The 16,421-nt window shown below is 44.7% G+C and overlaps 1 protein-coding gene and 1 pseudogene across 4 annotated transcripts in view; both read right to left on the bottom strand.

Moving 5' to 3' along the window:
- The window catches only part of MACROD2 (mono-ADP ribosylhydrolase 2), a 5,612,477-nt gene that overhangs the window by 430,246 nt on the left and 5,165,810 nt on the right, over positions 1-16,421 (bottom strand). For all 4 annotated transcript variants that reach the window (XM_069234098.1, XM_069234097.1, XM_069234096.1 and 1 more), the window contains one exon: positions 5,490-5,561. In XM_069234098.1, coding sequence (XP_069090199.1) covers positions 5,490-5,561 — 72 coding nt within the window. The remainder of the gene's footprint in view (positions 1-5,489; positions 5,562-16,421) is intronic.
- LOC138297458 (5S ribosomal RNA) lies at positions 15,879-15,997 on the bottom strand (annotated as a pseudogene).

Consider the following 16,421-nt stretch of genomic DNA (forward strand, 5'->3'; position numbering starts at 1 on the left):
TCAAGGTACGGAAAAATCAAAAATTCCTTAAGTTGTAAGGAAGCCCCCACAGGGGCCAGTAACTTGGTAAAAGTTTGAGGAGATGTTGGAACTGGAAATGACTGCGATTCACACAAAACTTCAGGAAGGGTTGGGTGTCAGGAGGGACTGGGACAGGAAACGATGACTCCTCCCGAACCAAGGTGGCTAAAAAATTCACCCTGGTGTAGCAAAGGGAGCAGTTGTTGAACAGTGAACATCTTGAGTGTCTCCAGAATTACCCATTAGTTCAAGAACTTGAGGTTTAGGATAGGGCAGAAGGACCCATCTAGTTTCCTTACGAGAAAAAGGACTGAACAGCTTGTGCTTCTTGAGAGCATGGAACAAGTATGATAGCCTTGTTTCAAAGTAGTTTTTACATGCCTGACAGGATATCTTGCCTCTTTATGGTGTTCTTTGATGATGACATAGTCCTGAACACTGGGACTGGAGGAGTCATCTTGAAAAACATTTTGTATCCATCTTGAATGACTGAAATTGGCCACTGATCTTCCACCAGAGTTTGCCACTAAGGTAGAAAATTGTGAAGCCTAGGTTCTACTGCCATATAGTACTTGTCCTGACCCTTTTACCAGACTGACCTTGTGGTCAGGTATTATTGGCAACCGCAGCTCTCTGACTTTGAGCCTGGTCTTGAAAGAGAAAAGAACATTTCCCCTCCTGCCATTGCTGATTCTGCTAATGGACAAATGATTTTCTCCTATGAACAAGCTTAAAAAGTTTCAAAATGTCCTTCTCCTCAGCAGAACATTGCAGCATTTCATTAAGTTCATCTCTGAACATGTTTGAGTCTGTAAACAGAAGTTTGTACACCAAAGAATATTGAGTGGAGCCAAGTTTCCAAGACTTCATCCAAACGGTAAACTATCCTGCTACCGCTTCCCCAGCAACGGAGGCAGAAGCCCATAAGTTATTAAAAAAAATTACATCTTAAAGAAACTGTGACAAAACTTCCATCTGCATCAAAATAAAGGCATTATTCATCCTTTTTGTACATAAGGTACAACAAAGTGGCTTCCTCAGAGGAAAGGGAAGAAGAGGAAGCCATAGATGACAGAAGTGAATTAACCCTAGGGACCTGGGGAAACTGCTTGTTAGATTTCTCCACCAGATACAGCTTATGAAGGAAGCAAGGAATATTGGTCCTGATTACAACTTTGGAGGACGGTGTTAATCCGTCCCAAACGTGACGGATATACCACCTACCTGTTACGAGTCCATTATATCCTATTTAACTCATAATACGGCTGGTGGTATATCCGTCACATTTGGGACGGATTAACACCGTCCTCCAAAGTTGTAATCAGGCCCATTATGTTTAAAATGGGGTTAATTTACAGCTTTTTCCACAGTCTTTTGAATTAGGTCCTGCAGATCTGCCCTAGAAATCTGGAGCGTTTCGTCACCCTCCAGGAACTCAATATTTTTACACTTCTCAGTGCTTTTCCCAGGGCCTCCTGACTCACGAGCATGTCTCCATCCTTCCGGGAAAAGTAAAAGAATTGAGTCCAGCTACAATCTTCAAATGCATATTGGTTGCGCTGCGACCAAGTCTCATGAGAAATGAGTCTTGTGTGCACAGAACAGCCAACCTGCAGCCTTTCTCCCATGTAGTACATTCATCTGCACATGATGCTCCCACTAAAGGCAGCGCCAGGTTTAGGAGAGCAGACAGAGCCCCTGTACAGCCCACATGTGACTTGCAGTCACTGCTCCTTGTCCCAGCCTGGCCCATCAAAGAGGAGCGTTGTCGCAAGCGGTGCGGTAAATTCTGCCAACATAACTAAATGGTAAGCATGTAGGTCAGACGCTCGTGTCTCCCAGCCGCAAGTGGCAAACTCTATAGCTCAAAGCGGTATAAAAAAGAATCCCCACTTGTGCCTCTGAACAATCAAGACACAAGCAACCAAGAGCGGGAACAACATTGTTTAAAATGGATACCCACTTGCAGTACACTGACCGCAAGCAGAAACATAGAAAACAAGAAAGTCTGCTTGCATAATCAAAAAATGAGCAGAGAAGGAACAAACATAAAAGGCACTTGCCTTTCGACAGACAGAAAAAGACAGAGGCTGTGTGGATCGTGAGGAGTCTTTTTTCCATGAACTCATGAAGAAAGAAAAGAAACCTAAATAGGAACTACCAGTGATGGGCAGGGTGACCTCATTTAGTAAGGACTGGGACGGGGGTGATGAGGAGCTGCGTAAACTCAGCGCAGTGCTCAGCTCCTGCTTTTTGTTTTAGATGTCTGAAGTGCATACTTAAAATTCTTTCAAGTCATAAACATAAAGAGACAATCCTTACTCACTGTTTCCGACTTGTACTCTCTGCATGTTGTGCATTATTTTGTAGAAATTCCTAAATATATGTATGAACTTCATACACCATAAATGCATAGAAAACACACTCTTGGCTTTGTGTGGAGCCAGTGTAGCTTTCCATAATATTCCATCGTTGTATACATCTTCTGGTTACAGGTTGAAATCTGTGCTTTGACAACTCAGTCTGAAGATTAATAAATGAGTACAATTAAATTAGGCAATATGAACAGCATTATGACCATCAACAGACAACTCATAGTCTGAAATGCAAATATTTTGTAGTTGATAATTATCCCGCTAAGCTCTTTAAAGGATTTCTTCGCTTGTAGAAATGAAAGAGATGCATTCATTAGATTTGACCCATTGGAAAATACATAAACTCTTTCTAAGGGGATAATGCAGATTGTTATGACTACCAAACCAAAATAAATTAGGTTTTCTTTGTGATTCATCTTGCAATAGATAGTACATATGCAAACAACAAGAGAAGTCAAAGTTTCATATGAGACCAGAGACCTAAAATGTCCAACCCTTTTAACAACTCCATTGTAAAATGGCTTGAAGTCCCTATGATTGGGTTGAGGAGTGTCACATGAAAATCATTTTCTGACAATTTGTGCTGAGATCATGGAAGGTTCTAATGTAGATATCTTTGGGACAGAAAATCTTTCCCACCTTATCCTCGATAAAATCAAAACACTGCCACAATTGTAAGATACGCAATGAGAATAAACCAACAAGGTGGAAAGATCGGTCGGGGAACGAAATCAACTTCTTTAAAGACATCATGTTGGTTGCGAGATCCTCCCCTGTGGTAAATTGATTAGAACATGCAAACAGCTGAGGGTGCAATAAAACCTACCACTCTTAGGGCTCAAACGTTCCAAGAAGTAGACCATCTATCTCATCCTAATGTGCCCCTGAGATCTTCAAATTGGTGATCCCCTGGTTTTGGTAGAGTGGTTCTTTACTAAAGCCGCAGGACTCCTACTAGTACACATCTGACGCATGAACAGAACGAGGTCAGGAGGACGGCGCTCTCCAACATCACTCCTAAAGCGTGAAATGGTCTCCCACTCCACATCAGAGCCTTCTCCCCTCTATTTGAACTCTGCAAGAAGATGAAGACCTTGCTTTTTAATTAACCAACTCACCATAGGCTGAGCTATGCAGACACACTTACTCAGCATCAGGATACCCTCACAGGTGATAGTGTGCTTTATGAATACATATAACATAACATGGAAGCAAACGCATGAAATTTAAAATACTGCAAGATCTGTCCTGGTAACTCTCTAGGATGGCCCCACTAGGTTTAGCTACACATTTTAAATGCTGGAGGTTCCTGGAAAAACAAAAAAAGTCACAATCCATATCCTATGGAAGCACCAAATACTTAGCAGGGATGTTTTGGGAAAGTCTGCTCTGAGAACCCATCACTACTATACAATTTTGTAAATGCCCCAACACTCTCCTAGTATGTCAAACAATGGTAGACTACATCATGCATGAGTTGCCACACACTATATCATGGGAAATTGAGGCTAGGCTCTCAAATGTTCTCAATTTTATTGTAAATTGACAGAGCTTTGCAGTTTCCTTTTCTTCCAATACATTATTATTATTGGGTTATCGTATCTGAAAACAAAATTTGCAGGTGCATGTGTCACCCTAATGGCAGGAGTTAAGATTTTAGGCTCATGGTTACTTTTTTTTTTGTTTTTTTTTTTAACAGGTTAACACATTTAAACTGACCATGACAAACCTTCTCCCATCGGAATTTTACCTGCTGGGAGCATAACACATGGAATCTGTGCGGTACAGCAGACAGGAGCATCATTACTGACAATCATTTGTAGTGTGTGGAGATTGTTTACATTTTACCAATAGCCAGTTAAGCGCAACATTGTAAAGCGATTCCCTTAGCTGTTGAGTGATTATTTCTTTTCAACACAATCATTTTAATAAAATCGCAATTTCCTGTACCTAGCCTCATGTGCTGCCTCTTGCTGCAATTATTTTAGAAGACCTCATGTACACGAGACAGATGCCTGAGACGAACTAGAAACTTTAGTTTTAGTTTGTTAAAACTTTAAGGCACATGCCACCTGCCAAGAATCTCAAAGACCAAACTCTTCAAAAGTTTGGTGTCCTCGACGAACTCAAAAGAACATGGCAATCTGAGTTCTTTAGTGGTTCAAAGGACCAGTTCACCTAGGGGCGTAACAAACCCCCTTGCATCCTAGGGGCCCCCCAAACCTTAAGGAAGCTCCCATTCTGCCCAAGGCCCATTATTATCTGTGAGATATGGGAAACTCGGGGACCTCTCATCACATTCTGCAGTGGGGGGGATTATTTTGCTTTACGACACTGAGTTCATGGAGGCATAATTGTACTATCACCAGATAATGTTATCCCCATCATGTAATAACGACCAGCTAAGATAGTGGCACAAGCTCTATGACAAAACCTTTAAGTGATCACTAAGCTTGGAAACAATGGCAGAGCTCAGTGTTTAGTTATTAGAATCAGTAACAACCTTTTTAGGCTAGGAAGGCGGGGCTGTCACTCCAACATCCCCACTCTTCAAAGAATGAATCTAGAAAACATAAGCAATGCTTTTCCAGTGACCTAGACCTTTAAAGAGGGGAAAATTGTCAACTACATTCTGGGCCCTAAGTTTCTTTATAAGGCCATCCTGCTAGCTTCAGCTGTAGCTTGCAAGCCGGTCACTGTTACAAGCAATTCTCTCTTAAATATTCTTTAAATTATGTAGAGCAGAAGGACTGATGAGACATCCGTTGATTTCCTAGGTTAACAGTTTTCAACACTCCAGATGAATGCCCACAGTGAAACACCTGTCATTAACGCACCAAGGATTAAGACGGCTCTTATATCTCAGTGGGCTACTGCACCATATTGCAGGGATCTTTGGATGGCCCAATAGTCACAAGTTCAAATTCCAGATAGGAAGCTCAGCCCCTCTCCTTATGAAGGATAAAAATTGCCCTTCATTGAGTTAGGTAACAATGATCATGCGACATCTGTCAAAAGTGTCATTGATGAAATATTTCCTCCTAGGCTGTGATAACAGTGAAATTAATTAAAATTTGTGTTGAGAAACCTTACCGTCCTCTTCCTTTCCATCAGTCGAAGACACATTCCCATTCTCTGCCTCAGCTCCATGATTGGATGAAACATCTGAATGCAAGCAGAGAGAACAAATAACTTGGTAAAACATGTCGCTTACTCCTATCGGTTCTGCCTTCCGGTCTTTGTTAGCGCTATAGGCTGCTGGTTTTGAAGCACTTTTGTAGTTTCTTGAACTCAATAAAAAAACATTTTTGATTTTGTAATGCATTGATGCTGAGATGCTTACACAATTCTCTGTACTCTCTGGTATTGCCTTCAACTCTGTTTAGTAAAGGTTGTGGCACAGATATGGGTATAGTAGGGACCCCTGTGATGCTACATGTGATACAAATATCAACTAAAAGTGTTATAGATTAATATCCTGTTTTTTTCCTTGCACAAGATCTTCTTCGGTGCTGGATGTGTAAGACCAGAGTGGACAGCAAGAAAATCTCAGAAAAGGTAATAATCACTAGGGAACCCTGTGCATGTTTTTGGGGTTGACCTCCCACTCAGCCTGCTGTAGAGTAGTTATCCAGACAATAATCCTTGCAGGTGTAAAAGAACTGCCACACACCTGGAAGCAGGTTTTAGAAATGGCAATACTTCCTGAAAACGTACAGATGGCAGTCTGTAATGGAATCTGTCCTTAGAAGATTCAGAAGGAGACATTTGGACAGTTAGTAGTAGTATTATTGATATTTCAGTTAGTCTTTATTAGACAGTTTAGTGAAATGTAACAACCAACACAAAGTACATACTAGACAAAAAATAATCAAATAGTTTTATGAATAACGATTCAGAAACAATTAGCACAATCGTGTTCTGAAGTATAAAGGAACGTCACCTCTGGTCATAAACGTACTTCAGTTAAGGTTGGTCAGGAGAGCAGAACATTACCTAGAGTAATCATTGACAGCACCTGATAGAAATATTTATCTGCTATGAGAGGTAGATGAGAGCCTCTAAGAACAGTCAGATTTTGGGGTAGCCATAGGTGAAACTTAATATCAAGGTGCCCCTATAACAGGGAGGAATCAAGGGCTCACTCAATCCAAATAATAAATGCAAAGAAGTAAGAGGTGTAAGGAGGAGGGGGTGGATCCAAGAAGGTGTGTGATGCATAGGATAGTGCTTTTCCGTAATAGAGCGGAAACTGTTTCTTAAGCTCTTAAATACAATAGAGCATTAAGCTGGAGATTTACATTGCATAAATTTGTCTAGTTTGAACCATACCAATTAGGAGCTTTTAGGGTGGTTCGGTAGGGTGTATTGGGAGGAATGTGTGCTGTATTTGATGCAACCTGCCAGCCTCTTTGATACATAACTAAAAGCAAGATATATTGATTGCTCTACCTCCACTTTTTTGCCCTGTCCAAATTGTATAGTAGTTCTTAGGCATAGAGAGTATACAATAATGTTCAACCTACTAAGAGAAGATTATAATGAAGACTGGAAATAAATTGAGCTATGATAGAACTCGGGTCTCTAATTGGCAGAGGTATGCACCCTGAACATGTAGGGACCACAATCCTAATCAGAGTAAATCAGATATACACCCTATATTAGCCTGTGCTCACCCTCTGGTAACTCGGCTCAAAGCAGTCAGGCTTAACCTAAGAGGCAATGTGTAAAGTATTTGTGAAGCAATTGTATTATAGTAACATAGTGATAGATCCACCAAAAAGACTCCACACCAGTTTAGAAGAATAGTGAATATTTATCTGAGTAAAACAAGACCACAACAACAAAAATCTAGTCAGTAGAAGTCAAGATCTGATTTTTTTTTAGATTAAATGTAAAAACAGTGCTTAGTAGTCACTATCGGTCAAAAGGTTACTTGCGGTCACGAGGGACCGGTCCAAATCCAAAATCCAGGCCCAACGTGACAGAGCATTGGGGGACTACAGAAACCACGTATGGTCCACTGACCTTTGGTGGAGCAATCCTTTGTCGTCAAGGACACAATGCGTCAATATTTTTACCACACTCAGGCCACTGGGTCGTTGTCAGCCTCCATGGAAGTGAATGTGATCGATCGTCGTTGGACTGCGCAGAGCGTCATCGTCGAGCTGTGCAGTCTGTGAATCCACTGTCGCTAGGCAGACACTGCATCGATGGAGCGATGCATTGATTTTTTGCTCACATTTTAGGCAATGCATCTCTTTTGGCAGGTTTTAGCTGCAGAACCACGTCTGAGGCCCAAGACTGGAGAGGGGCACCTCAGGCAAGAGTAGGACTCACAGATGGCAGAATCCAGCAGCACCATGGGAGTTTTAAGCAGTCTTTGATGTCCCTTGGAGATTTTGGGGTTCAAGGACGTAGAGAGCGAGTTTAGTCCTTCTCACTGCAGGCAAGAAGCACCAGGCAAACACAGCAAAGCAAGTAGCAAAGTGGCAGTCCCTCCTACAGCACAATAAGCAGTAGGCCAACACAGCAATGCAATAGCAGAGTGGCAGTCCCTCCTGGCAGCACAGCAGTCCTTCCTGGCAGAGTGTCCTTAGTTCCAGTGGCGTTCTGACTGGGTGGGGTTTGTGGTCCAGTACTTACACCCAAATTTGCCTTTGAAGTTGGGGAGACTTCAAGGAGGCCTCAGAGGATCACAAGGTCCCTGCTCTTTTTTCCCTAGCTCCAGACACTGTTCAGGCGGTTATGCATCCCTTTGTTGGGGTAGACGCACAGCCCTATTCAGGTCTAAACGAGGCAGCGCTAAGGTCCACTTCCCCCCATAAAGCCAGTTAATGGCCGATCAGCCTGGTGATGGGCCATCAGGATGCAAATGCCACACTCCAGCTCCCTCTGTGTGTACTGTCTAGAGGGAATGCACAAAGCCAAGCTGTCATCTACCCCAGACGTGTATTCAGAGATAGACAGAGGCACAGAATGGTTAAAGTAAGAAAATGGCAACTTTCTAAAAGAGGCATTTTCAGACTTATAATTTTAAATCTGACTTCACCATAAGCTGTGATTTTAAATTGTGAGTCTAGAGACACCAAACTCCACATTTCTATATTTTCCCAATTGAAAGTTACACTGGAAGGATGCTTCAAGGTAACTCGAATGTCAACCGATGGAAGAGATAGGCCTTGCAATAGTGAAAAACAAATTTAGCAGTTTTTCATTACCAGACACGTTAAACTTAAAGGTACATGCCCAATGTTTTAAATACACTGCACCCTTCCATTGGGGCTAACTAGGTCCTACTTTAGGGGTGATTTAGGTCAGCATTTTGACTTTGGCAGTCCCATCATGGGACTGCCAAAGCTGCAGGGAGGATGCCACCCCCATGGGGGTGACACCCCCGCCCTATAACAGTGTTCTGGCCAGTCTGACAAGTGGGAACATTGAAATAGAGCATTCTGGTTGGTCAGACTGGCAGGAACAGTGCTACGAGACAGCACTCATCTCCCTTAAAGGAAGCTGAGTGCTATCTCATAGCACAGAGTGGGCCGACCAGAGCACATTCAGATGGTGCTGGGCGGGGGGGGTGTCGCCCCCAGCACACCCTCACTGCCAGACTTTCCATGCTGGATACACCACAATGGAAAGGCTGGTGGTGAGGGGAGTTGTAATCAGCCAGACGACGCTGAGTTCTGAGTTGTCGAGAACCATGTTCTCAGCAGGGACAGCAGTTTGCTGGTGGATCCGCCCCCCACGGTTGTAATTGGATGATCGGACCAGCGGGCCAGCTTTCAACACAAGGGTGGCAGTCCTCGGACCGCCACACTCATATGGAGGCTTTTATATGTAATAAAAAAGAAGGTTTGGGCCAGGTAAGTGGGCTCACTTGCCAGGTCAGAATGGCAGATTTAAAACTGCACACCCATGCTCTGCAGTGGCAGGCCTGAGAGATGTTTAAAAGGCTATTGTAGTAGAGGGCACAATACGTGCTGCAGGTCCACTAGCAATATTAAATTTACAGGCCCTGGGCACATATGGTGCACTTTGCTAGGAACTTACAAGTAAACTAAATATGCCCCTGTGGGTGCATCAAGACTCCATGTGTGTAGCAGAGAGCACATGCACTTTAGCACTGGTTAGTGTGGTAATGTGCCTAAAGTCCTAAACTCAACAAAAACAAGGTCAGAAAATGGGAGGAGGAAAGCAAAAAGTCTGGGGATAACCCTGCAGAAAGGACACTACCAACAAGCTAGTAAACATCAAAAACAAAAACAACCTTAGGAGGTCATCAAAGATGGGTTCTAAGAGTAACCACATGATGAAATCTATGAATTAGCTCAATATTTTGCTAGAACGAAGCTGAGTGATCAAGCGTACGCTTAAGTCCAAGGTGGAGAAAGAGACTTTTCAAGATCCCAAAGAAAATTATAGCATATTGCCAAATTGAAAAAAAAGAAGACATTTTTTTCCATTTACTGCAAAGTTGGCAGAAAAATAATTTGTAAATATATAATAGTGTAAATCAAGTTTAGTTAAAGGCAGTAGAAAAAGGGGTGTTGCCTATGTGCCCCAAAAGGGGGCTTAGCCATTCAGCATTCTGCTTGAATATTTCCTATGTTACATGAGAATATTTTGCGTTTCTTTCAGTCCAAGATGTCAACGTCAGAAAGCCTGGGTGAGGATGATGGAAAAGGAAGTATGAGAAAAGTAAAAAGATAAGTCCCATCTCCTGAACTTAACCAAATTTTGAGATCATGGGAAAACTGTTTGATATTTCCATGTACCTCAGTTCACCTTGCTAGACAACTAATGGGAAAAAAGGACTAAGCTTAGCTTAAATGGTATGTGAAAACTAGATCATTTACATTTCTGTTATCATGCCTAATATCCTCCCATGTAGGCCCAACAGGAGGGTAAGAAAGCAGACACAAAAATGCCCAATCCACATCAGAACTGAAATGATCATTCTCAAAAGCAGCTTCCCAAGCTTGCTGATCATGCTCAAGGTGTGGGTGGAGAGGTCTGAAGAAAATTTGACAAAACATTTTAAAAGCTACTTTCAGTGGTTTGTAACACAGGTATTCCTTACACATTGTTCCTCTGAAGCTCACAAAGACATGTGGAAAGAGCTTTCCCTATTGTATCAAATGTTCTGTAGAGTGTCTTGCTTGACTTCCAATGAACATCTGCACAATTATTTCCTTCTCATGCCAGAGGTTATAACAATGGTCAATTCAGAATGCGGCATGGTTATGAGGGAATCTGCTGAGGAGTCATTCCTACTCACTAGCTCATGCCAGGCATAAATGTGGTACCTCTAGGCACTCACTTCTGAACACTTCTAGACCTGAGAAAGAACAGAAGAGGACTGGACCAGTTGTCTGAGATAGGAGACGGCCTGAAAGAGTGGACTTGCTCCCTCTTGCACCCTGGACAAAGTGGACTTCAATGGTCATAAGGCTGACCTCCAGTTCAAGCTTCAGGGATACAACAAGTTACAGGAATCCTTTCCTGCAACTGACCAGCTGATCAGTGGCAACTGAACCAGGACAGGATCCAGCTGTCGGCCTCTGCCTGACACCCTGTGAGACTCTTAGTGCCTCTCTGAAGGATCTGGGGATTTAGAGGTGCACTCCTGTAGTGGTTTGAGACTTACAAAGATATGTCAGAGGTAAGATCTTTAACTTGGACAAACCTGGTTGGTGTGTCAGACCCACTCTCCATAGCAGCTTGCCTCCAACTGCGCCGAGGTCCCTGTCTACCATGACCACCGACTATCCATGGCACTTTATACTTCCTGTTGCTATTCTTACTTAAATCTTTAAAAATTGTGATCTTATATGACAGAGGGCCTCACTGGGGCCAAGCAAGATGTGTGACCTAGTCGAGACTGTCATCGAACAAGAAAGGCCACTGTGGGAATCCATGTGGACCTGTGACCTACACGAACCATGAAACGGACCAAAGAACTTACCGAGCTTGGAAGGTCCACTAAGAACCCCCGGTTCCTGGGGCTGCATGACCATGTGTGAGGAACTCAAGGACTGCTGAGCTCTGCCCACTTGGCCCACATGAAGTGAACTTACCTGAAGCAGCCACTGCCACTCCAACAACCACCGATGGGATGTACACAAGAGCTCCAGTCACTCCAATCCTGCAGGTTCGGGTAAAACTGATTTCGGGCCAGTCAGCACCAGGGGAACTTGCTTGCTAGATAGCATTTCAGCACTGAAACACAGTTGATTTTAAGACAGAGTCAGAGTGGAACTCTTGAGACTTTGGCTACTAGTCAGGCTTACTCTGAAGGTTGCCTATAGTGTATGGTCAATAGTTTCTCTAGGTAGAGTGAGGGTAGAAGGCAGACATGGGTAACTGTCCAAGAAACACTATAGCCCTGACACTCAGGGGGATTGTGAAAGTTGTTTGTGAATACCATATTTCCCTTTGCCTCGATAGTAGTAAAATAAAATACCTCTTTTTTCATAAAAGGAGTAACTGGCTGGACAATAATTTATAGTTGCTGCTACGGGTACTTTGAATTGTGAGCCTGTACTCACCCTCTGTATATATCTCCACTTCTCCTCGAGGAAGCATTGGACTTCTCAAACCATGCTGTTACTGAGAGTCAACAGCAGAAGGGGTACTTGGCCCAGATGCTCAGGACCCACAATAGGTTGAGTCTTCTGACATCACGGCCCCAATTGTTGGGCCCAGTAATCTCTGCTGACCCTGTAGTCCTCCAATTGGGGTTCTAATGTGTACTTACCACTACTCATAGGCAGGTGTGATTGATTGCAAATTGAGAAAGTGTGAGGTATTAACACATGGAACTCCTCCCAGTCAAATTACAAAATAATGACTAAATAGTTTTTAAGGCAATGGTGGCAAATTTGTAATGGCTGAGGCCAATCAGGACATGTGTACTTCATTCTATGAGAAAACATTGGAATCATCTTAGATTTTGTTTGACTCATATCCAATGTATATTTCTCTCCTCAGTGCTAATGCTCTTCATAAAAAAAAATTGCTGATGGTAAGAGTCTGACTTTTGAAACAATTTTAATGTATCAACTCTCTGTTCCAAAAGTATGTGACAGGGATTTCGGGCTGAAATGAATGCTTGGATTACTTACCGGTAATCTTCATTACTCCGATTCTTCCTTCCTCGTCCCATTCCTAATGTTATGGAGTGGATGTGCCCATTCACTCCTCAAGTCATCTTTAGAAAGCTACTTCTTCTCTTTCCATGAAAAAGAAGAAGGACAAGGAGCTTATGGCCTCTTCCATCCCTAAGAACTTCCGGTGTATCACCAAGCACGACATCACCGGCTGATGAAAGAACAGGGAAGGAGGGAGGGACGTACTGAATGGGACGAGGGTGGAAGAATCAGAGTAATGAAGATTACCGGTAAGTAATCTCAGTGTTACCGGAAGATTACCGGTAAGTAATCCGAGTGTTACCGCCTCATCATCCTTTCTCATCCCATTCCTAATGCTATGGAAGAATGCTCATGCAAGACCACTTTCAGCAGACCCCAAGGAACCACAAGGAACACAAAGTAGAACAACACCAATGTCAGTGAACCAACAGATCAAAGGCCAAGTGCCAAACATAAACTACCTTCACCCGTGGGACAGGACCAGACCCAACTGAAAGGACTCCAGTCAGGAGAAGGAATGAGCAATCACAAGGAGTACCAAACCAAAGGACAACTCGGGACCCTGAGCCCCACACAACCTGTAATGGGAAACGAAAGCGGAGAGAGAGGACCACGTGGCAGCCTCACAAACATCCCGGAGTGGAACACCAGGCCATTCTGACCACGAGGCAACCAAACCCCTTGTGGAATGGACCGCAACACTACCCGGAACCACCTTGCCCAGGGCATGGGAAGCTGAGAAAGAAAATCACAGACTGAATCCTACTAAACAAAGCAGAGGGAGAGAGCATCTCACATTTCCAGACAGGACCAAAGACACCTGAGGCCAAACAGGGAGAAAAATCTCCCGCTCACAGAGAAAGGAAGAAGACACCTCCAGGAGGAACTGAGGATCCAAGGAAAGGACAAACTGGCCATCAAAAATACAGAGGTAAGGATGATGGCAAACCAGCTCATTAAACTTTCCCCAACGCCTGGCAGTGGAGATGACCACCAAAATAAAAGCACACCAAGGCCAGAAATCTAAGGGACACTGACTCTCGGGCTCATACAGAGGGAACAACAAAGGGGAAGCACAGAATGAAGCTCCCAAGGGGGAAAGGGGCCTTGAAGTGGAGGACGAAGAAAGCAGAAACCCCCAAACAACTGAGCAGCCAAATACACAGCAGAGGATAGATCATTCCAGGGAGCCCAAAAAAGTCCCAATACAGACCACTAAAGTTCCAGACCAGTAATGGAAAAGCCTGTAACAAAACCCACCAGAAGCAACTGAAAAACAGCAGGTGTGGGCAGAACCAGGAGACAAAGACCTTGCCCCAGCACCAAGCAGCAAATGAGCTCAGTGGAGACCCTTCTAGAAGACAGGAGGCACAGGACACCCGTAGAGAAAAAACTGAAAGACGAGATCCGTCCTCACAACCACAAAATCAAGAGATGCAACCGGGCCAGAGACAGCAGAGGAAGCAGAGGGACAGACCGAGGGGGTGGTTAAAGAGGGAGAAACCACTCTGGCTCCACAACAAGAAGACAGAGAAGAGGGAACCAAGACCCCAAGGCCAAAAAGAAAGGACCACCACTGCCTCCACCTCCACCACCTTCTGCAGCAGATGAGCCGGGAACCGCTGGATCAGGGAAATTGGAGCAAATGTATAAAGAATTGGACACGGCATCAGGCCCCAGAGCACCCAGTGTGAGGAACCAAGAGAAAAAGAGGGGGAGCTAGGCATTCAGTGAGTAGGGAGAGATCTACCACCGGAACGCCTCAGAGATCTCAAAGCTGTATGAACACCGAAGGAATCAGAACAAACTCCTTGGAGGAGGGAAATACCTGACTCAGAAGAACTGCTACAATACTTAGTACCCCCCTGAAAGTGAACAGCGTGAAATCTGAGAACAGACCCCACCCAAGACACAAGAGGCAGACAAGGAGGTTGAGGGAAGATATCAAGCTCTCCTCCACAATGCAGAAACCTTGAGCAGTGAGGGACCCCAGGACCACCCCTCAGCTCGGGCTGCTGGCATCGGTAGTGCAGACCAGAGGAATGAGAGATTCAAGAGGGAAGCCACGATCCACGGAAGAAAAACACCAGTGGAAAGTTACCAGGTTAACGGAAGCAGAAACAGGAAGAAAGGCGGTGCAGTTTGCCACAAACAGGGGTCCAGAGAAGCAGGACATGATGTCCAATTGGACCCAGGGAAGGCGCGCCCAAGGCACGACGTCCAAGGTTGCTGCCTGAAATAAAAACAAAGAGGCAAATAAGTAGCACAACAGAAACCAACAACAAGGACAAGCAACAAAAGGGGAAGGAAAAAAAATACAGGGTTGACCCGAAAAAAAAAACCCTACCTTACCATTAGACCCTAAAGAGGTAGCCACACCCTTGCAGAGGCCACCTGTACCATCAGCAGATGTCGAAGAGACAGAAGCAGCCGGGTACACCTGGAGGCAGGAGGGGACACCTCCCCCAGAGCCGTGTCAAAGAGGGCACCAACACACTTCAGGTGCAGAGAAGGAGCAAGGCGAGACTCGGAGAGAGGAAAAAGGAACAGGAGGCCTGTCACAGAGACACCATGGAGGTCATGACTGCGATAGAATGCTCCAGAGAGGGGCACAGAGCAGAATAACATAGAGATATGGAGGGACCAAGATATGCCGGGAATGGAGAAGTCACATCGCTGGGGCCAGGACCTCGGTGAAAAGCCTGGGAGAGGCCAAACAGAAGTACCCTGAACTGCCAGGCTAGGGAACTCAAGGCAAACCTCAGAAATTTCGGGGAAGCAGGCGTCTCCAGAAAGTGGAGACAGGCAAACCGAAGAGCGAAAGAGGGCAGGAAATCCCCCAAAGGGACCAGCAAAATCATCTGATGCAAAGAGGTCATCCTGAAGTGAAGGACCGGGACATACCGGGTCAGGAATCCCTGGTCGATGATCAACAGAAAATCCCTGTGAACTTCCTGACCAAGAAGACATGGGAATAGGAACCACAACCCCATATCAGAGGAGGAACTGTGAGAAGGGCCTGTTGCAGGACAAGGGAGGTGACATCATCCGTCAGCCTCAACCTCCACACAGGATCCCTAGGTAAGACAGTCCAAAGGAAGTGAGGATCCGGAACCTCAGAGAAAGACCATAAAAACACCATGGGATGCCACCTGAAGAACCCAAAAGACAGGGACTGAAACTTCCTAAACATGAAAAAACAGCCCCAGGCGCCCACCTACTGGACAAGGGGCGGGTGATTAGACAAGTCAAGAAGGATGTCTAGACCTCCCAGAAAACCAGACTGATGGGGGGTACCCCCAGACTGAAGCCCCATAATTCTAAATGCCTGCAGCACCTGGTATTCCCAGGCAGTCTCCCATCCAAGTACTAACCATGCCTGACCCTGCTTAGTATCTGAGATCAGACAAGATCAGGAACATTCAGGGTGGTATGGCCGTTCAATAGGAACAAAGACCCTCATATGATCCCGTCATTCATGCAGCAACAAGGAGTTAGCAGCAGGGATAACAGGAAGGGTGAGAATGGGAGAACGCTAGAAGTGACAGAACCATCCCACTAGTGCAATAATGCACCAAACCCATAGGCCATAGCGGATCTGAAGTCAAGGCCTTCTGAAGAACAAACGTCCCCTTAGCCTACACATAAGTCAGGAACCTGCGATCACCCTCAACATAATCACAATACTGCAGGAGGACACAGAGGAAGGAGAAGAAACAGACCAGGCAGAACCAGAAGCGACCCACAGCTGATGAACAGAGGCCTGGGTATACACGTCCGAAACAGGGGGAAGAGATGTCGAACCCCATCAGCACTTACTCTGGTAGGGGGTATGGCAATCCAGGAGGAGGGGACTCGGGGCGCGTCC

This window comes from Pleurodeles waltl, chromosome 5 (genome assembly GCF_031143425.1).
Source record: "Pleurodeles waltl isolate 20211129_DDA chromosome 5, aPleWal1.hap1.20221129, whole genome shotgun sequence".
In the NCBI taxonomy this organism is placed as follows: Eukaryota; Metazoa; Chordata; class Amphibia; order Caudata; family Salamandridae; genus Pleurodeles; species Pleurodeles waltl.